The 22,581-nt window shown below is 47.7% G+C and overlaps 1 protein-coding gene across 2 annotated transcripts in view; it reads right to left on the reverse strand.

Moving 5' to 3' along the window:
• Window positions 1-21,795, reverse strand: part of Spock1 (SPARC (osteonectin), cwcv and kazal like domains proteoglycan 1) — a 454,464-nt gene extending 432,669 nt beyond the window's left edge. Inside the window, exons 1-2 of one of the 2 annotated variants that reach the window (XM_051172511.1) lie at window positions 21,645-21,795; window positions 20,858-21,043 (exon numbers count right to left, since the gene is read on the reverse strand). In XM_051172511.1, coding sequence (XP_051028468.1) covers window positions 20,858-21,043 — 186 coding nt within the window. In that variant the 5' untranslated portion in view covers window positions 21,645-21,795. The remainder of the gene's footprint in view (window positions 1-20,857; window positions 21,044-21,644) is intronic. The other variant, XM_051172504.1, reaches the window with a different exon arrangement.
• Window positions 21,796-22,581: the final 786 nt, after the last annotated feature.

Consider the following 22,581-nt stretch of genomic DNA (forward strand, 5'->3'; position numbering starts at 1 on the left):
TGGAAAAAAGAGGCTGGGATCAGTTCTCTACAACTGCAGAAACAGTCCTGAGAGGCAGGAGCTTAGGCTTTCAGCAGAATGTTCTAGCAGTTGTGTACTCTTAAGGCAGAATAGGCTACCCATGTTTTGTCTGGATGTAAATACAGCTCTGCAGGGTATGTAGTGAGCTCTATAGGAAAAAAGCAAGGTGGTGCCACAGCCAAACACATGTGGCAAACAATGGAGCTAGGTAAACTCATTAACACTAGGATTTTTCCAAAGCCTTTGAAGACAAACGCATGGTAAGCATTATGCGTGGGCTTGGGACTTTCTCCAGGGAGTCAGCTCCTGGGACAGCGGCTCCACAGGGGCTCTCTGGAAGGAGCAAGCTCTATTGTTCCTCTTGGTGCACTGCTGGCCCAGCATTGTGTTCTGTGATCTTCAGTCATCCTGATGGGCTGCTGAAAAGGGGCTGTGCAGAAAACATCTCCTTCCTCCCCCCCCTCCCCAATTTGGCATCGGAGCTCTAGAAGACTGCCCCAATGGGCTGCCCCACTCTACGCTCCATCTCCCGTGGACACACTCACACACACCCACATGGCCATCCACCCACACGGGGCACAGCAAGTCACATCTTGCTCTTGACAGCTGTCCAGACACTGTCTACAACATGTGTCCTTTTATGGATACCATCCTCTGTGGATATTCCTTGTGGATGGGTAGAAGAGGAAATTCCAGCCCCAGAGCTGAAGCCTCTGTGTCTCCCTGTGCCACTAAACACGTAGATTCCCAAATATTTGCAGCTTAGCAAGAAATTGTAAATGAGAGTACAGGATACGTTATGCAGAAAGGCTCTCCTCATGATGGGCCATGCAGTCTGTTAGTGATGGTATGGGCGACATGAGGCAACAGCCAGGCCTGGACTCTGGCTCTCTCGTGATGAGCCTCTGTCCTTCTGAGCCTCCCTATGCTTGGGTGAAAATAGGGCTAAAAACAGCTGTTTCCCATAGGGCTGCTGTGAAGCAGATGAACAGCGAGACAGAGTCCTCAGACCAGGACTGGGCACAGAGTAGGTGCCCACTAACACTGGCATCATTAAGCAATAGGTTGACCTTAATTAATCATAGCCTGTTTTGTGGGGTCTCAAGATGGAGTGATTCCCTGGACAGTCTATTCAAAAGATACATGTTCAAGAGGTTAATACTATTTTTCCAAATAATTGTGTGTGTGTAGTATGTGTGTATGTGTAGTATATGTGCGATGTTTTGTGTGTGTGTGTGTGTGTGTGTGTGTGTGTGTGTGTGTGTGTGTTCTTGCTGTGCCTCTTAAAGCATTTCAGCAGCTTCCTTAAAATAGATAATGATGTGACCCTCTTTACTCGGCTCTTGGAAAGGTTCCGCAGATCGGACTCAAGCCTTCAGTACATGCTGAGCTCCTGATCAGAAACAGCTCCTATCAGTGTGTGTGTGTGTGTGTGTGTGTGTGTGTGTGTGTGATACATATCAGAATTAAAAGGAAGATACACCCATGCTCTGGCGGCTTTGAGGCAGCTAACCCTGAGCTGTTGGAGACTACAGACACTTAACCTGTGGCTTTTCAAAATATGTGAAAGCCCAGAAGTGACCCTCTCATTACCCAGATGTGGTTCTCTCATTACCCAGATGGGGTTCTCTAGGAGGGGTGGGGGGGTGGGTTGAAGTCAGCCAATCAGACCTTAGAAAAACTGCAGCTTGGCCCAGGTGTTGTCTCGGAGGACATGGACCAACAGCAAGAAAAAGGCCCTCTCCTTTAGCAAGGGGATCCTCATCCCACCTCCCAACAGAGAAACAAGAGGCTGAGAGCAAGGTGATCAGGGACCAGGCGCTGCTGCAGCTTGCAATCGGTGGAGAGGTAATCACCTGGCGCAGGAAAAATAACAGGGCCGCATGATTTAGTTCAGTAGATTGGGCAGGAGAGAGAGAGGGAGCAGCTGACAAGGGTGAACAGAAATGCGACAGGTTCCTCAACTCACAAGCTGAGCCTAGAGTCAAGCTCTCTCTGCTCCCGAAGCTGTCTGCAGGACAGCTCACCCGGTACCACCACCATGAACTGAGTTCATGGAGAGACATGCCACCAAGAACCCTGGGAAGAGCTGGTCCATCAGGGGCTGAGGCCCATGGTGTGGAGGGCCTCGCCATGCTCTTTCATCGGATGCTCCCTTTACCAACTCCTTCAGGAAAAAAGAGGGTTTGTCCAGGGAACAACAGGCCTAGATGTGAAAAACAACAACAAAAACAACAACAAAAAAACATATGAATGATAACACAAAACAATGTGCAAACGACAGGTGCACAAAAGGTGTTCAGTATACACTTATATTTCAGTAAACACTCATTTTTCTATCAGAAGAAAAAGTCAGTAAGAAGTCACAGTCACAAAGGCATAGACAAGATTGACAACAGATGCTGAGGAGGGAAGAGAGCACGGCTAGCCGTGTAAGAATGCAGCACCGTGGAAGTCAGTGGGGAGGTTCCTTGGAAATCTAAAATTGGACCTAGCGCATAGGCCAGGCACTCCACTCCCGGGCACCTGGTCTGAAGGACTCCCACTCTATGGTCATTGCTGTATTTTTCACAACAATACAGTTAGGGAATCAGCCAAGGTGTCCATCAGTGGGTGAATGATCATTGTGTGGATTGATGGATGGATAGAGAATGGGTGCATGGATGCATGGATGGATGGATGTGAATGTGGGTTCATGTGCATGTTTGTATATATGTGAGTGTTCCATATCTATCTCTGTATCTTACTTTTTTTTTTTTCATTTATAAATGCATGGGGCCACTCCACAGCAGCTGACTGGGGCCTTTCTCCCTCTTTTACAGTGTTTTCTCTGATGAGTTCTAAGTGGTTATCTAGTCACTGCTGTCAATGAACATTCTGGTTGCTTACCATCCAAAGCTAACAGAGCAGGGGGTTCCAAATGGCATAAGAAATCAGAGTAAAGTGTCTAAGCATACATCCTCATTCAGTCTTTTGTGACCATGTAGATGTTTAAGAAATAATTTTGTAAATGACAATAAACTAAGTTGGATACAAGCAACAATAAATCCAAGTCTAAATGAAGATGTTAACAGAAGCGCTTTGTTCAGGAAACCAGCTTTTCAAGTAATTTGGAACACCCTTCTCTATCAAGCTAGATAGCACAGAGTATCTGACAGAAGGGCTATGCAGTCTGAGCTCCGGTAGGTTTGTTTTAAGAGTGTTGGTGCATAATCCAAGGCCCCTTTATGCTATAGACAAAAACACGTGAGCTCAGTCACTAATGTTATTGGGAATCATGGTTCTTATTCTAGGAAAAATATGAATGTATGTAATCTAATGATAGCGTTGTATTTACACTGAAAATGTCAGCACAAGTTGGTGACTTCTGTACTCTGTGCACTTAATGCTCCAGAGAGTACTGACAAGTCCCAGTGGCGGTGAGGACACCCAGTACCCACGCCAAGTTCACAGACATCAGCTCTCATTAGAAGGACCCACAACTTTCTCAATAAATGATCCCTCCCCTGGAACAATTGATGGATGAGCTCAGAGGTATTTTTCCTAAGCCAAGAAATAAGAGTATCCAAATGAACATAAACACCAGCTCGAGGGGGCTCCCACGTGAAACTAAGGCCAACTGCAGCATCAGTGGAGCCGTGACCATAATGATCACGCAGTGGGTGGCAACGCAGAGGTCAGGAGTGAAATCCATGTGTTCACGGTGCCCAAAAAGGTAGAGGTTTGTCCTTCCTTTAATAACGTCACTTTTCAATGCTGGAGGGACAGTAGAACTGGATGTCATCCTGTTACAGCCCCCAGTGATGCCTGTGATGGAGGCAAAACCACCAAAGGATGCTCAAGTCATTGGGTGAGAGCTTGTTGAAAAACTGGACACTCACACGGCCTCTTGCCCCACAGATTTATCAAATAAGTACAAAGGAGCGAAAGCACTTCCACAAGGAGCAATGCAGCAGACGGCACATTAGTCATGTGATCAAACGGAGCAGGCCCTAAGTGAAACCAACTGGCATCAGGGCCCCCACGTGATACAGTGGGAATGACGTCACACAGAAGTGTGATTTCTGCCAAAATGTCTACACAGGAGCTAAACGTGAAGAAGGAGTCAGATACAGGGACTGCGTGATGTCCACTGGAACAATGGGGCCTCAGTGTCCCAAAGTGTCCATGTCCCAAAAGATGTCTTTCTCCCACGAGAAGCTGACATGTGTCTTTAAATGTAAAGGATTTAAAAAAAAAATTCTATGTTTTGGTATTTTCAAAGTTGAGCTGGGAAAACCATATACAGAAAGCTCTGGGGGAGGGGATGGGGTGATCCAAACCTTGGATGCTTCAAGGCCAGGAAGACCTGGTGAGTGGGAGGCACCACCTCTGGCTGTGGCTCCTGCTATGTTGCCTGGTGAGGCTGGCAGGGAGGAAGGGAGGAGGTCCAGACGCCTGCTAGGATGTCAAAGCAAACCTGTCAACTGCCCTCAACCCCTAAAAGCACTTCAGCACACGAGGAGGTCAGCATCCAGTGGACCGTGAAACTCCCCCGCATCCGAAGGGGAGACAGCCTACTTTCAACAGAGTGACAGCCCCCCATTAAGCTTCATGTGTCACCTCAGACAGCCCAGGGCACTAAGGACTGCAGTTAAAAGCTGTCAGAGGACACTCCCACTTCAGTATCTCCTCATGACTCTGGGAAGAAGGGCACAAAACATAGCGGTGTGAGTCCAGCTCCTGTCAAACAGAACGGCATTTACCTCATGCTCAGGAATAGGGGGAGGTGGGCCCTGGAGTGACATAGATTTAAAGCTCTCTTCTCTCACATTAGCTCTTCCGCCTGGGCTAGCCACTTAACCACTTCAGGGCTTCCACTTGCTCTGCTAGAAGAGCCATGAAGCTAGTGAGCTTTGTGTACAGTGCCTGGGACACAAACTCAGGGTGGGGTGTGCACATGACAAACTGGACAAACAGCGTTCCAGCTGTACATTTTCCTATTTACGAGGAATTTCTATGCTGCCAAAATGGTCAAAGCCCTTGTTTCATGAGCATGCTGAATAAAGGGGACTTTTATCCACCCCTTCCCCACATTGTCCCTGTGATCAAAGCTCAACATCAAACCTCTACAAGCTCTTACACAGCGGGAAGAGGCCACTGGGTGACAAGGGCTTCCTACAGTGAAGATGCCTCTCTGCTCCCCAATCTGACTAAATGAGGGGAGAGTGACAGCTGCCTGCATTTGGGGGCATGTGGAATTGGGCAGGTTTCCCCAGGGAAGTGCATTTTCCACCAAGAGTCATTATAAATAAACTGCTTTATTAAATGGGGGGGGGGCGGGAAAGCATCTATAGCTGAGAAAATTTTGAGTTCCCAATTCAGATATTTTCTCAGGCAGTGAGTTGTTCATCTGTGCTGTGACAAACCAAACCGGGTGAAGAGTGTTTGAGGGGATTAGCTAAATCTAGAGAAAGAACAGCCTGGGGGAAGCCTGTGCCCCCACCCTTTGGTAAGAAGAGAAGAGAGTTTAGGAGACACGGGATCAACTCCCAGACATCCCAGCGATCCACCTACATAACACCTCCAAGAACACCGCCTAAATTAGGCGGGGGTGGGGGCTGCTCACCAGGAAGGATGCTCTTGGGATAGGCTTAACACCATTGACCATGCATATAACTTCTCCACTTTCTGGGTACATGGTAGGATTAGTCGCCCATGGGTGCTCTCAACACTGGCATCCTAAGAGGCACTGGATATGAAGGAGGATCTCCACAGCTCAGCAACCCTGTGACTGTGTGCATAACAGTGTGCCTTGGAACCTTCAGCAGCCACTGTCCTGAATAACATATGGGGGTCCTTCCTGCACTGAGAGAAGAGTGGCATGATAGAGAAATCGGCTGTTATGGTTTTAAGGAAAAGGTACTATTTTTTTAAGTTATTCCAACAGTGTGGACAAAGAAAAACCAGAGGATGAGGTTGACCATCAGTGAACCACCACATCAAGGTTTACTGGTCCCCCAGAGGGCTCATCTTGACCTCTAGCCTGGGAGGGAAGGGGTTAAATAACCAGGTGTGCACCTATTAGCACAACCCCCCCCCCGCCCCACCCCCGCAAACCACAAGTCTAGACTATGCAACACCGCAGAGAAAAGGACTCTCGAATATGATATCGACAGAAGCTTCAAACTCAACTAGACTTGGTTTTAAAGTCTTAAAATAATAGAAAATGAATTCATGGTATCAGAGAAAGAAGGAAGTAAAAAATAAATAAACCAGCTTCATGTTTATTCCCCAGATTGAAATTCCTCGAAAAGCCAGTTGCTTGTACATGTTTAGTAAGCAGGGGCAAGTGTTCGTGACTGGCCTTGGAAAGGAGCAGCTGTTCACTCCTGCACACCTTAGGGCACATGCATGCACACACACAGAAGCATCCATACACCACTGCAATAATTTTCAAAAGACAATCAATACTGCCTTAAGACAGTTGCTTCTAATCAGCTCCAGCAATGGCCGTCCACTAATCCCATTATGTGCCTTCCCACTTCCCTTAGAGATAGAGCTGTGTCACTGTGCGCAGAGGGTGTGCCCTGCAGAGAGAGATTACGGATTCCTGGAAAAGTGGATCATCACCCAACTACCCACACAGAGGGGATGAGCACTGAGCGGCAAAGCAGACTATGGCCAGGGGGAGCTAACGTGGTAGAGCGTCCCACTTTACTGCCAATCCTCATGCCAATCCTACTCCCTCTAAAGAATGGCTCCGGCTGTATTCCACCCTGAAGTCTTAGGCAGGAGAATGCCTAAGATTTGCATGGAAAGCGGGAAGTGTGAAGCCAGCAGAGACTAAGCAGATTTCACTAAGTTATAAAGAGCCTCAAGGGGGCAAGGAAGAAGAAAGGCTGCCTTGCCTTGTCAGGAAGCAGACCGAAGGCCAAAAGGACAATGAAGAGCAGAGCCATGGGCTTCTGAGAGGCATGGCTCTGGGTTGAGGGAGTCTTCTCTGGCACTTTTTGAAAGATACAAGTAGAAACTGAAATAGTCTCTGACTTAGACAAAGCATGTAGGAAGTTATTCCAGGTCACCTGGGTGGCAAGTCCTACGTCACACGTCTTGTGACTACAAGTCAATGTGAAAGGAAGGAGGCAGTCTCCCAGAGCTGTGCTGAGGGGGCAGCATGCTATAGGACAGGCTTCCTCAGAGCATGCCAAACAACTAAGTAGACCTCCTGAACTTAACCCAGGCCTAAGAATGAGAAATAATGCTTTCATCTTAGTGTGACCCAGGACTTACACAGGCAAGAAATGGATACTTAAAAAGAAAAGCATCTTTTAGGCCAGACCAAAACCATAAACTATGTCCATATTCCTTCTCGTCTGTATAGCATTCAACCTTGCCCAGGGCTGAGGCCAATTAGGCTGAGAGATCAACCTAGACTAGATATGAGGACGGTTGAAAGAGAGAGAGGCTTGGGCGGGAGGGGGGAAGGGCATGGGGGAGGAGATGAGGAGGAAAAGGGAGTGGAGGAGGGGGAGGAGGAGGGGGAAAGAAGAGGAGGAGGGAGAGGAAGAGGTGAGCTGACACTGGCTCCACCAGTCTAGGGTAGGCCACACCACATGCCTACCATCCTAAGACCCATTATGAAGAGCAATGCATCCAAATTGAGGTAATATTTACCCACCTCTACTATCTAGATATGTAGGCAACTTGAATGTCATCTGGGGGGCTACTGGGCTCAGTGACTTTGTCATGTTGTGACTCCTTTCCTGCCTCAAGAAAGAGTGTTGGAGTTATGAGGGCAGCAGGTAGAAGACAGAAGACAAGAGCTGAGATCCTCCAGCTGGAGCCACAGTCAGGGCATCCTGGAACTAGCCAAGCTTGCAGATGCTGCCACATGGTGGAGCGGACACTGCTGTGGGGCATAGGGCCAGTCTTAAAAGCTTGCTGCTCAGCGTAAGGGACAGAAACAAGCTGTGAGTAGGGACCCTCTTAAGGGAAGTAAGGCATATAAACACGCTAGATGGTGAAACAGAGATCACGGGAGAGTGCTAGCCTTTCCATCTGGAAACTGGCGGCTCTTTGGCGGGGGGAGGGGACAGAGATGTTTTATTCTACATTCTCCCACTCTTTGAGGTAAGAACATTAAATGGGCCTCTGGTTCACAGTGAAGATGCTTCCTGTAACTCACAGGAAAGCACAAAGCGTCTTGTGCAACTCCCAGTAGCTCTTTATCGCGACAAAAATAATAAAAGCCATACGGCCTTTTACTAGAGTGGATTGTCCGCAACAACCTATTACATTCCCCCCAAGGATATGAAACAAAGCATATTTATTCAGGTAATCCTGACTTTAATTTCCAAAAAAGTCAAACATTGCGAGAGAGTCTGTGTCCTGGAGCATAAGCCCCCCGAGGGCAGGGACTGTGCTGTCTTTTCCTCAGCTGTCTCCCAGGACCTCGGAAACCGTCTACACATTGATCTCGGAAGTGAACAAAGGAGAGTATGAATGGGCAAACGTCCCTGTCCTCAGCTTCCCCCACCTGGCACTGTACCTTGCATCTAAAATCGCTCTCTGAGATGCCACTGTTGATGATTGATAGGAATCAGTGCTCTCCAGGTGTGTGGACCCCACTAGGTTCCCCATGCGCCAGGACAAGCCCTACGTTCATATGCACAATGGCAGGACTAATTGAAATCGGTGATTTATTTAAAAAAAAAAGAAAAGAAAGAAAGAAAGGAAAGGAAAGGACAGGACATGGAGCTGGGAAGAGGATAGGCAGGAAGAGCTGGGAGGAGTTGGACTATGTGACTAGGGTACAGAGATGGTCAAAGGGTATGGGATACACACATGAAATTCTCAAATGAGTTAATGATTTTTAATGTCATAAGAGGGATGACCTAGCTCTAGGCTGTCATTTCAACAACCTTGACCTGACTGTTAATTTCTCTCTGAGGATAGAAGGCTTCCTACAGAGTACCCTTCTCACCAAGCACTGTTAGTCCTGCCCCACCCACTATGGCAACTCAAAATGTGGCCAGATGTCTTCAGGAACACAGTGTTCTCTAGATGGACATTAACGGCCTGCAAAGTGCTTTCAACAAGCTGACTGGACCAGAGAGGGGGCCTTGTGCTTTCAGCTCACGGATGTTGCTAAAATAGCACTGAGGGATCCCTTGCCCATGCCTGTTCTTCAGTGAACATGCCCAACAGACCTGATGAGAGCAGCAAGTGGGAGGAAAAACTGGGCAATGAAATGCAGGCAGATGTCTCAGCCACAGACGAAGACCTAGCTGGGACCCAGGCCGTGTCTGTATTCTATAGGAGAAGCTCCTTTGCCGCCGTGGTGAAGGTGGACTTGCCTTTTAACGATTTCTTCTCACCCTCCTCCACCACAAGGGCATTAAAGCATCTATATGATGTGCCAGCAGCAGGGGATCTGTCAGCTGCAATTGCACTTAAAACCCGGCTTGGAGCATCTGCTCCCAATTATAAGTGAGACTGGGGTTCATTAATACTGCCACAATGAGTTCAGTAGCATCCTCAGAGAACTGGCTCCACAGACATTCCCAAAGCAGATGTGGGAAAGAGCAAGGGGATTACACACACACACACACACACACACACACACACATACACATACACACACTACATTCCTCAAAGACTGTCTCCCTGGCAGAATCCAGAGGACACGGAATCAGCCGCCCCAGCAGGCTTCTGAAGAACATGCACTGTCCCTGAGTAGGACCACTGGCCCTGTGCATCCTGGTGGGCACGCCAAGTTTCCATACCAGCCCTGACACAGCAAGAGTCAGTGGTTCTGTTTGACACAGATGCGTGTGGGGGCACACCAGGTATTTGTACTTCCTGAAACATACGAAAGTGAATCAGAGAGATTCATATACTCCAAAATAAGGAAGAACATAAACAATTACTTGACTCTCATCAGAACCCTAGTTAGGTATATTACAGAATACATATATTTTCACTGGGATGATCTAACAAACTCTCATTTTTGAAGTCTAATACCACATTCAAATGTCTATGCTGTGATGTTAAATGAATGAGAGAGAATGTGTGTGTGTGTGTGTGTGTGTGTGTGTGTGTGTGTGTGTGTGTGTGTGTGTGTGTGTGTTAAACCCTAGAAGTAGCTTGTAAGTTATGAAAAACTTTAACACTAAAAAGTCTAGCTGGTTTGAGATGGCTTAGCAAGTAAATGTTCCTGCTGCCAAGGCTGGTGACCTGAGTTCAGTCCCCATGACCCACAAAAGGGAAGGAGAAAATGGACTTCTGTGAGGTGCCCTTTGACCTCCTTCTTTTAAAATATGCTAAGGTCTACTGGACACACATAGACCCCACCCAAAGAGTTAACGTCACCTGCATATTGGACAAACGTGTGTGAAGAGAATGTCACCTTGCCTTACTCTAGGCCCAAGGTGAAAAGAGTCTTGGGATGCTTGACCCCACTGAGACTTCATCTCTACAAACTGATAAAGATCTGAGATAGACTCAGAGAAAGATGAAAAGGATTATCCATTAGGAGAAGGAAGCTGGGAGAGAGAGAGACAGACAGAGACAGAGACAGAGAGACAGAGACAGAGACAGACAGAGAGAGACAGAGACAGAGAGACAGAGACAGAGAGAAGGAGAGGAGGGGAGGGGAGAGGAGAGGAGAGGGAGACGGACAATCGGAAGTTCCAGCCCACTGCAGGAGGAGTTGGAGGATTTGGCAGCAGCAGCAAGCTCAGTGGAGACTTCCAGGTTTGGTCCACGGATGGTGCGGCTTCTGGCTTCTTCTGTCAGATAGATGACCTGCAAGACTCCTGAGAATTACGCCTGGGGAATCGCCCCACGGAACTGATATCCAGAAGGTTTCGTTCTTGTTCTCCCTAATCTCCTTTCCCTCCTATTTAGGGTAGTCAGGTTGTAAGGGAGGTACATGCCTTTAATAAATCCCTAACAAAGTAGAATCGTGAAGGAATTGGAGTCAACAAACGTGAGCAATTTACTTCTTTTTTCTGTACCCTCTAACATTGGAAAAAGAACACTATGAAGCTAATGTTGGGGGAAAAAAAGAACACACACACACAAAAAAAAAATAAAAGAATTCTCCCATTAGTGTGTAAACATACTTTTTCTATAGTCCCCTTACCCTACGTTTTATCTACAACGCTCAAAACACTACCATGCCCTTAACTGCTTTCACTAATGAACTCAGTTCTCTCCTTCTCCCTCCCCCTTCCCTCTCCCCCTCCATCTTTCACTCTCTGCCTCCTCCTCTCCCCCACCATAAACACACACACACACACACACACACACACACACACACGTTCCATGGGGCTAGCCAAGTGTCTGGGAAACAATAGCTGCTCAGCATAGTTTTCACTTGGATCTGTGGGTTTGATTATAGGTTTGCTTCTGGTTTCTGTTTTTAATTGCATGTGTTGCTACCACTGAATTTTCATTCCGTAGTAGCGAAGGAAATTGGCCTAACCACTTTGGGAAATGGTCCAACCACTTCTCTTAAAGCTTGTCTTATGTGATCACTGGATCCCATACTAGGTGTGTTCCTGGGAACCTAGGCCCACCCAAGGACATGTTCATGACAGTGTTCTTAGGTAATCAAGCCTGATGACCTCCCAAGTGCCCCTGGACAACAAGCCAGCCATGTTTGGGATATTCATAGCACAATGAAAAGGAAAAGATACCACCTTTCAGAGCAAAACTCAAGTTGGGTGAATGAAAATCAGATATAACAGAGTGATGACCAACATAGTAGAGCGATAAATAGACATAACAGAGTAAATCCTCAAAGACTCACTTGAGGAAGTATAAAAGTAGACAGGGATCCCAAGGTCCACAGAATGAACTTTCAATGCACGTAAAATTATCTCTCAGCTGGCAGCTGTGTGGCTGTGCTTACTTTGGGTCCCCTGTGATCTCTGTGTACTACACTCCTATGTACTATGGCAGTAAGTATCTGAGTGTACAGCCCCCAAAGAAGCCAATTCTTTGTCATATCTGCCATTCCTGGTCTACTCTATGGCCTTAACAACTCTCCTGCCCCCATTCCTGCTCACTATAAACTCAAGCCAATGTCAGAGTCGATTTCCTTCCGTTCATCAGTGCAAAAGTCATATCCACTGTGTGATAAGCTATGCAAAATCAGAGTCATCTGAAGACAAGAAGATTTGTTTTGATGATCCCCCCCCCACCCCCGTACTCTGTGGCGGAAAAGGTCTCCATCAATTATACTCTGCTTATAAGTTCAAACACTCCTACAACAACCAGGAGTTAAATCTTATTCCAGCCCATGGATGAGTGGTGACTTGTTCAAACTGATGCAGACAAGTGCACTAAAAAGCGGGATCTTCCCTTCCCCTGCTGGCAGTGGTAACCTCATTGGTATAAGGTGAAAATGCCACTCTCACATTGCTTCCTAGCGTTGACTATTTGGAAGGAATGTCCATTCTTCATGATTTCTCTGTAACACTGCCCATGAACCACCTACGCCCAAATTGCCTAGACTGTGCATCGAACGGAGGTGCCTAGCTACCTTTTCCATACGTTGGCCACTGCGTCTAGACTAGTAGGCTCAATTCTGCATTTGAGGCAAGCCCCACCAGTGACTATGCAATGCTGTACAGTCAGGGTGTGCTGGCCCGCATGAGCCTCTGGCTACTGCTGTTTTAGCCCTGTCTGTGGCTGGCCATCTCCAACTTGGTCTGGCCTCTCTTTGGAATCATTCTGTATATGTAGAGTTACAGAATGTATACAGCTGGAACGGGAAGTGGAGGCCTTCCCCCACTATATCCCATTGCTAAGTGTTTTATCTGGGCTGGAATTGCCTAGGAAAGCTCTAGATGGTTCTGCCTCTGATGCCAAATACAAACTTTGCTCTACTCTGCATAGATGCCCACTTCCCCAACAAAATCCCTGCTGGGGGATGTAGCTGATAAGCCACACATCACACTGGGAGAGCCTAAAGTTATTACAAATAGTTGCATAATATGCCCTTTTCCTCTCTTACATTGCACTCAAGAATTCTTTTTTATAAGAATAGTTTATTTTTAATTTATTTTATTTTACTTTTTTTTATATAGGTACATTGAATACCTATATCCATGTCTGCATACCATGTGCATGTCTGGTGCCCACAGAGGCCAGAAAGGGCCATCAGGTCCCCTGTAACTGGAGTTGGAGGAGGTTTTAATTCTCCTGGTGTGGGTGCTGGGAACTGAACCCAAGTCCTTAGCAAGTGATCTTACCACTGAACAATCTCTCCAGGTTCAAACAGTTTAATTTTCAAGCATCAGGGACACATTCAGAGAGAACTTGTAAGAAAAGTGACCCAATCAAGTTAATTTGTACATCTGTAGATGCTTCGTTCTTCCTCTCCCTTAGGAAACCATTACTCTCCTGCCTGCCATGGGGACACAGTAAAGACCCCTACCCAATGCTGCAAAGTACATCTCGTGCACAACAGGGCAGTGTGGTGATGGTTACTGTTGTCTCTCCCTACCCTAAACTGACCTCCGAGAGCAAAGCCTTCCATCTGTGACCTCAAAGTCTGGCCTCCACAACGGGAGAGAGAGCAGGAAGCAACGCAAGGAGAGTGTCATGAATTTCAGTCCTTTTTAAAACACCAACTTCACAAAGCATCCAGGAAACTCAGGGACATCTCATCCCTAAACAGCAGAGGGAAACACAGCGCTAAATCCCATCTCACTCCACTAGAGAGAAAGGACAAAGACACAAGAAAAGTATGGAGTGGCAGGCTGTGAGGGTATAGAGGAATATTGGCTCAGCGAAAAGGTTGTAGACAACATGGCACAGAAAGAGTAGGCAATCTCCCCAGTGCTTGGGCCACCTGTGAAGCCCAATTTTCATAACTGACTCCTTGGCCCTCAAAACTATATTGATTGATTGTCTAATAAATCAAAAATGTGTAACCATGAGGGACAGAGTTCACTACTTGAGAGAACCCTAGGATAAACGTACCTGATGAAAACACCTTAAGGGCTCCCCCACTTCTGGACCCTCAGACCTGCCCATCCTCCGTGGGGAACACAGCTGCTTTCTTTCCTCCCCAGCTTACCCAGGTCATCTTCTGACTCAGCTTCTGCACTTTCCCCAGGGAGAGAGGCTTTCCCCAGCCAGAGCTGTTCAGGGCTCCTCCTCCCATGCCTCTGCCTCACAGATCTTCTCCCAGCTGCACCTGGGTGGCTGTGTTAAGGTAGCCCATCTCACACAGTAGATCAAAGCCCCAGGACAGTACAGACTATGTCTGTCTCCTGCTCCAAGCACCTAGCAAAGACCCGACATGACTGGCATTCGAGGAACATTTTTACACCAACAAAACACCCTTCTCCAGATCAGCTATTTGTTGTTGCTGGGGGTTCCCCAAGCCCTAGGCAGTGTGCTCTGGCTGCCCATGAATTATAAGCCTCTGATTGCCTTTCATGAGCAGAAGCTAAACAGATGCTTACTGGGAAAGAAGGACAACAGTGTGGCCAATCCTATACATACTTGCCAATTGGTTCTAAAGCCAACCCTGGCACTTGGGGTGGACTAGATGCCAGTGAGAACCATGATTAGGCTCCGTGGGTCCTTTGCCCCCAGAGGATGGAGCTGTTCTCATTCAGAACTGAGACTAAATGGTGGACATCTGATGTACAGAGGGACTAAGAAAGCTATGGTAGCACGGAGGCTAGCTGGGCCATCTGCTCAAGACCCCATCACCTCTCTACCCATAAAACTAGCCTTGGCAAATTAAGCTCTTACAGAAACGTCTTCAATATAATTATCTAATGTGGGAAAATATGACCATGTGTTACTATCTAAGTAACTGCCCATCTAACATACAGCACAAATACACCTCCCAATAAGAAAGGCAGAGAAAGGGTTCAGTGGACTGGTACCCCACCACCTGCAGTGCCAGTTCCAAAGGCTCTGGTGCCCACTTCTGGCCTCCCAGGCACCTGCATGCATGAAGTGCACATAAACTTTCACAGGCGCATATATATACACACATGCTTTTTTAAATGTAAATTCAGCCTTCCTGAAAGCCTATGGGTTTAGAAATTGACTGTTCGGTTTGACATGTCATAGTGAGTAAGTAAATATAATTTTTATAAAATACCTAATTAATAATTTTCCTCTGTCTCCTCAAGCAAAATAACAGTTGAGCTACTGGTTGAGTTTGTCCCTCAGGGACTCTTAAAGGTCCACTTCTCTATTTGGAACCACTTCTTGGCTTGGAGAATAGCTTTGCCAGCATGTACCAAGGTATATGGCCTCAGAAGGCCGGCAAAGACACGAAGTCTACCACATCTGCCAAGTAAGACCTTGCTTCTCTCTGCCAAGGACAGACCAAAAGGAAAGCCAGCGGAGACAGGATGCGCCTCCGCTGTCCCAGGGATGTAATTCTTTCTGTCAGTGGTCGTGTGGTTCGGGGGATTTGAGACCATGGGTTCATTAAAGAGAGTTAAGACTGCAACTCATTCATGTCTCCTTGAACCCGTTTAATCAAAATGACTCTCTGCTACACTCCATCACAAACCAGCCTCGTGTGACAACAAATTAACGACCAATCCACTAAACCACACCACCTCCACTGACAGAGTCAGACCCCTGTCCTAGCAGGAAGTCCCACTTGCCCTTGAAACTCATTATATGATCAGACACTGCCACCCACTTCTGCCACAGAGACCACCACATCCACAGAGTGTGGTCCACATGCTCTCATTAGAGTTACAAACCCAGGTCACTCGGGAGGACGATAAATGCCAGCGAAGGCAGCACTTCTGACTCCTCAGGCTTACCAGCAGTAATTATCCTGGAGTTAAATGTCAGGGCTGGTTTCATGTGTGCAAAAGAAAGGAAATGTCATGTTTAGTGTAAGCAACAATATTATTTAATCAAATCAGGAGCTCATTATTAGAAGATAAAGCTTGACACGACCCCAACAATAAGCTGTGTCTACCTGGCTTCCCACTGCTCAGTTTCCTAGCTGACTGCCCTTAGACGCAAAGCAGGGTAGACTTGCATCATGATGCGGATGGAGCTATGGATGGGTGCATACCCAAGAGCCACTCAGCTGTCGGTTGCAGGCCCCAGGCCCCTCCACATCCTGGTAGCTCTGGATTCCTGGGTAAGAAGTGCAGCTCACTAGATAACCAGTGAGGATAGTAGTACTCTTTTCCATTGAATTGTTAGAGTAAACACAGGAAGTGCCTTGAACAATGCCTGGCACACTGAATACTCCATAAATGTTTGCTATTATCTATTTCTGCAATGTTAAATCTTTTTCTTATCGCCAGTGGGTACTATCTTCATGAGAAAAAAAAAAAAGCTGCTTTTTTTTAAAAGAACATAGACTAATAAAGAATTGTGCACCAGGCTAAGTTAGCAGCATACCAGAGGCTGTAAGGAAGATTACACTAAACCCGCTCTCTTTTATAGGTCAGAGCCTCATACTTATGAAGTAGCCAAATATTTACAAGGATGAATGAAATATAGGAATGAAAAGAAGGAACTTGGTCAAAGCCAAATCAGATTTGTGACATTTTGATGTCTCAAACTCAAACCCTAAGGGAGTCAGTTACATAACTAGAGATGGGAAAGCACTGGACAGCTTGACACAGCGCTTGCTCTCTGCACTGCTTCCTTTTGTTGCTGTTGGCATTGTTGTTGTCCTCGGACTCGCCCCCTCCCCCACCCACAAAACCCATTCTCTCTGTTTTCAATCCTTCAAGACTAGTAGTTTGTGCTGCCCAAATATCCTTGGCTAGGTCATCTTCTACTGAAGAATGGTCAAACTAGCAACAGCAACCTTAGAGAGAGCGCTCTCTCCTCCCAACAGCTGACACTTGCCAACAGCTCCATGGTTTGGAGTGGGACTGTGTGCCCAGTTCCTCTCTCCATGCTGGGATTTGGTCTGGTTTGGACTTGCTCAGGTTTGGGGCATGTTGTCACAAGCACTGATCTCACATGTTCAGCTGCCCTGTTTATAGCTTCCTTCTTTATGTATTTCAGGAAAAGCCCAGGTCTCCCTCTGGCCAAAAATCCCAATTTCTAGTTTTTATAGAGTAATAAACAAGCTAAGGAACCACAAGGCCGTGAAGGAACCACAGCGCATGGAAGATCCACAACACATGGAGGATTCACAGCGCATGGAGGGACCACAGCGCATGGAGGGACCACAGTGCATGGAGGGACCACTCTATGAGTGTTTTTATGCCATTGCTGTATTCCTAACTCCTGCCAGCAAGTCATGAGGTAGTTCTAATGGTTTAACTGAAGAGAGTGACTAACCATGTGCTCAGAATGATAAGACACTTTTCAAAGTGGTAGGTAGCTCAAGGGCACCCAGATGATCTTCAACAATGACACAGCACATTCAACAGTCAAGAAAGCAGGGAATGCATCCCACTATCATGTCCATTTCCAAGTTGGTCTAAAAGAGAGTGGTGGTGCACACCTATAATCCCAGCACTGGGGAAGTGTCTTCACTAGCTAGATCAGAAGGTCGGGAGTTCAAAGTCAATCTTGGCTACATAATGAGTTCAAGGCCAGGCTAGACTAAAGGAGACTCAAAACATCAAAATAAGACAAGAAGAAGTAAGGAAACACTTGGCTTTTAGCTTCTCAAGATCAAAAGTCACGTCTAAATGTCTATCACTCAAGTCTAAGAAAATAATGAGTTACAGGGGGATGAGTAGTTTCAAAAACCTGGCATGCATCTTTACCATTGTCTTTTAAAGTGAGCAGAGGCTTCAAAACAAAAAGGTCCAGCCAGCCATGATGGAGCACACCTTTAATCCCAGCACTCGGAGAGGCAGAGGCAGGCAGATCTCTGTGAATTTGAGGCCAGCCTGGTCTACAAAGCGAGTTCTAGGATAGCCAAGTCTACATAGTGAAACCCTACCTAAGAAAATAAAACAAAAGAAAAAACCAAAATAATATCTAAGACGCTAAGCTTTTGTCAACCTGGAGCAAGGCGTACCTCACTGAAGTGATCCGGCTGGCCAGGCTGTTCCCACGCCAGCTAGATTTTATCTCTTATCCCCAGAATGGCCTGTTTCTGGAGAAAGCAGCCTCCTTCTCCCTGGCTCCTGAGGGCCCAGGATATTCCACTTAAACAAACCCAACTAAAGATAGTTAGGTTTGCCCTAAAAGGCCACCTAATCTGAGTTCACAATGCTATAAAGGAGTTAATGGCATTCAATTATGTCTGAGCCACTGCAGGGATCACATGACTTCACGAAGCGGAGAAAATGGTTGATGATTGATGATGTTTGCAAATATTTCAACATCTTTGGATGTTTTTAATGGATTCCTGAACCAAATTGTCATTTTTACAAACTATACGCTGCTAAAAGCACTAGTTTGGCACCTGAATCTGTTCTAGATGCTTCCCTCCTTTGTGGTTAAACCTTGGACCTTTCCCCAAAACAACCATTAAGGCACTGTTCCTAACCATGCTAAGAATTCTCTAATATGCTTGTTTAAAACATGAGCCATAGCACTTATCCTCAAAAAGGAGTCCAAGTCTACAGAGGGAAAGGCTGGATGCTGTAGTGCAGTAAGCAACTCCAGTTCCATCATCAGTCACATTTGGCAGGAAACAGTCCATGTTTTATAAGGTAGGACCATCCAAAAGCTAGTCGTGGTGGCGCACGCCTTTAATCCCAGCATTCAGGGAGAAAGAGGCAGGTGAATCTCTGTGAGTTTGAAGCGGGCCTGGTCTACAAAGTGAGTCCGAGACAGCCAAGGCTACACCGAGAAACCCTGTCTCGGAAAACCAAAAAAGAAGAATAAGAAATAAGCTGTTCATTTTTCTTAAAATGCGAAGCTAAGTGGGAATTAGGACTTTAGTACTCATAAAGCATTGAGGATGCAGACCTTCATACAACCCAGAGATCCAGCAGGCACACGTTTTTCCACCCAACCCTATTCCCTGCTCCAAGGCACCCAACAAAAGTGGACTATCCTCTAAAGCAGTGGTCCTCGACCTGCCTAACGCTGCGACCCTTTAATATAGTTCCTTTATATAGACCCTTTAATATGTTTTAGTGAGCCCCAACCATAGAATTTTTGTGTTGCTACTTCATAACTATAATTCCGTTGCTGTCATGAATTGTAATATAAATATCCAATACGCAGGATCATGTGACCCCCCCCCCAAAGGAGTTGCAACCCATAGGTTGAGAACCATTGCTCAAAGCCAAGCCCAGCTTGCTTAAGACTGTGGGGTTCACCGTGTCCCTGGATCCACAATGCTTCCTGAAATGTAATAATTTAAACCAAAACAAAATTCTGTCTTTGGCTCCCCCATGCGCCACCCCACTACACACCTGGCCAGGAATGGCAACATCACAGACTGGCCCTCGAGAGTTTAAAGGGGCCATAGAGATCCTAGTAGGAGCCGTGAGGTGCAGCCAGAACCTCTTTATGTTGGGATCCAGAAGGCAAACCTGCTGCAAAGGGCCCCAAATAACCAAAGTTATTCAGTGTGTGTTTGAAAACCTCTTCCCAGAGGAAGCTGCCCTCCATTTGATCCAGAGGGGAGGGAGGGTCCATAACCAAGTCCCCACTCGAGGCTAAAGTTGCTTCCCACTCTGGGATGGAGACCTGGACAGGTGCTGTTTAGAAAGCACAGTAGGACATGATCGTTCAACTCCCCAGAGACCCACTCCCTGAAAGCCTGGCGACACTAAGAATGGAGCTGGAAGAAGCCCAGAAAGAGACGTCTGCAGCCACCTCTCCATCTCTGCATGTAAGCCATGCCCTGGCCTGAGGACAAGGGCTTCGGTGGTACAGCTCAGGCTAACCCTTTAAAAATACATATGCTGCTTTTTTGTTTTTAACGTTGTTCTAACACCTAAACTGCTGCACAAAAACAAAACAATGCATTGGAGCATAAAGAGCTTTACTTGTTATAAGTTTAGGCCATTTTTACAATATTGAAAGCATCTTGGGGACAGGGTGCTCTAATGTCCACTGGGAAGGCTTGACCCCGATGGGGAGGAGATGTGTTTTTGAAGGGGCTGGGAACAGGTACTGCTGGGGGAAAGGAGGTGCCATCTGTTAGAACAACTGTGCCAGGTGCTTCTTGACCCATCTTCTGGGGGCACAGAGGTAAGTAGCTGACAGAACTGGGGCGGAAACAAACAGAAATGCCCCCTAGTGCCTGGAGTTTCTCCCCCACACCTCCCCACCCAGCACTCTCATCAGGGAAAGGGGACCGATTCCCTAGACTTCCTGCTCCCTTTTAAGACCTTCCACTAAAGGGGATGGATTCCCTAGACTTCCTGCTCCCTTTTAAGACCTTCCACTAAAGTCTGGACGACTCCAAACCATCTCATCAAGCTCATTGCCATGAGATCCCCAAGATCCCCTCCTCATGCCTGTCACATCTAGCTCCCTAATAAATGAGCTGTGCTCGCTCAACTTCATGACTGGGTTTTTTGGTTTGTTGTTGTTTTCTGATGCACCCTAAAGATGTTCAAATCGCTGTGGCCCCTGGGAGCTTCCCTTTTCGGGTTGGGAAAGTCAGTTGGCCTTCAGGAGCTCTCAGACACTTGGAGAGCTCCTCACCCCAAGCTGCTTAAGGTTTGCACCCTGTTTCTGTGCAGACAGCTGCATCAATCCTACAAGTGCACACACCTGAACTACAGGTAACACGCCAAGAGCATCCAGCCTTCCAAGTTCTCTTTAAAGTTCCTCTCAGGCTAAACATATGCACTATGGACCTCCAAGGGAGGTTTGAATCTACCACCCCTACCCCTACACCTGCCTCTTAGCCCCCCCCCCCGCCCCATTTTCCACCCCAAGGGCGGGTGGCAGCCATACTCACATCTCGGAAGCGGTTCCAGTACTTGTCACGGTCATACTGGGAGACGGTGCTCAGCCACTGGTCATTGTCTAGGAAATTGGCGTTGTTGAGGGCCGCGCCGCCCGCAAGCGCGTCCAGGTGCCGGCTGTCCACTTGGAGGAAGCACCACGCCACGGCGGCCGCCGCGAACACCGCGATCGCTGGCATCTGGGGGCAGGGCACACGGTGTGAGCCCGGCGACAACAGGGCGACCTCGAGCCCCTCTCTCCCACCGAGGGTCTGGGAGCCTCTGGGCGCGCACCAGCTCAGCACCTAGGTTCACAGCAGGGATAGGGTGGTCCCTCGCATACCTGGGACACGGAGGCTGCACCTGGAGAGCCCTCAAGAACCGAGACAGCTACAAACGCAGAGGGTTGGTCACGGATTCGGGGCTGCTGTCAAACTATAGAGGACCCTCTCACCTGCTCTCGGACGAGGGGCTTCAGTACCTCTCCCCAAAACCCGATGCTCAATGTGTCAGCCGCACTCCCACAGACGGGGCCCACAGCTGTGGAGCAGGATGAGGATAACGGCTCTCTGAGCATCATCCCAGGCTCTGGAAGATGGGGGTTTGGGGATGCCCTCAAGCCGAGCCTCCCATTCCCAGCTAAGGCAAAGGACTCCCTACTCCCGGCCCGCGGCTCTGCGCAACAGGGGCGCGCAGAGATGCCCCCAGGCCCTGACCCTACGGGCCCCGGGGATGGCCTCCGGAAGGTCCCAACTATGTCAAATACGCCAAGTTGGGGCTCAGGGCTCTGTGGACACGTACCTTGGGGGCTCGTCCGAGTCCCAGCTCCCGAGTTGTTGGGGTTCCTGTGCCGCGGTGGCTGGGAAGGCTGCTGCCCGGCTCGTTCCCCTGCGCACCTGCCGCCGCCGCGCGTCCGGCCGCTTTGTGAGCCTGCAGCGCTCTGGCTCGGCTCGGGCGCGGCGTCCGCGGGCGGAGAAGCCCGAGCTCACAGCCGAGGCCTCTGGCGCCCCCTGGCGTCTGAGCGGCGCTGCGCGGTCCCATCCAGGAGCGTGATTCATTCACAGCTCTGCAGGGCTGACACAGATTCCAGGCAGGAGGGGAATGAGGTTACAAGGCCAAGACCTCGTTAGTGTTAAGAGACTCTCAAGGTTGGTGCCTTTGATCAAGCAGAACCCCTGGGCTCAGATCCACCCATCATAATGTTCCTCTTGTAGGTTTCTAGGACCCTCTGGATCCACTTACTTCCCTATCCCCTATATTTTTCTCACCTAGAGTCTCAATAGGATGTTCTCACCTCTATCCCACTTTCCTGGTAGGTGCAGATTTTGATGGGACCTGCCCCTTGGGCTAGTGTCCAGTTATAAGTGAGTATAAACCATTTGAGTCTTTCTGCTTCTGGGTTAGCTCACTCATTATGATCATTTCTAGTTCAATCCATTTGTCCACAAATTTCGGGAATTCCTTGTTTTTAATAGCTGAGTAGTATTCCATAGTGTATATGTACCACAGTTTCTTTATCCATTCTTCTACTGATGGACACTTAGGCTGTTTCCATGTTCTGGCTATTATGAATAAGGCTGCTATGAACATGGTTGAACAAAACATGCAACCATCATCAAACCCCTACTCAGATCTAACCAAGGGACAGAACATTCTCCACAGTTAAGTGGAGACTGGGGACTGACTTTCACAGGATCTCTGGTGCCCCATATTTGGCCATGTCCCTTTGTTGGGGAGG

The sequence above is a fragment of the Acomys russatus genome, chromosome 3 (genome assembly GCF_903995435.1).
Source record: "Acomys russatus chromosome 3, mAcoRus1.1, whole genome shotgun sequence".
NCBI lineage: Eukaryota > Metazoa > Chordata > Mammalia > Rodentia > Muridae > Acomys > Acomys russatus.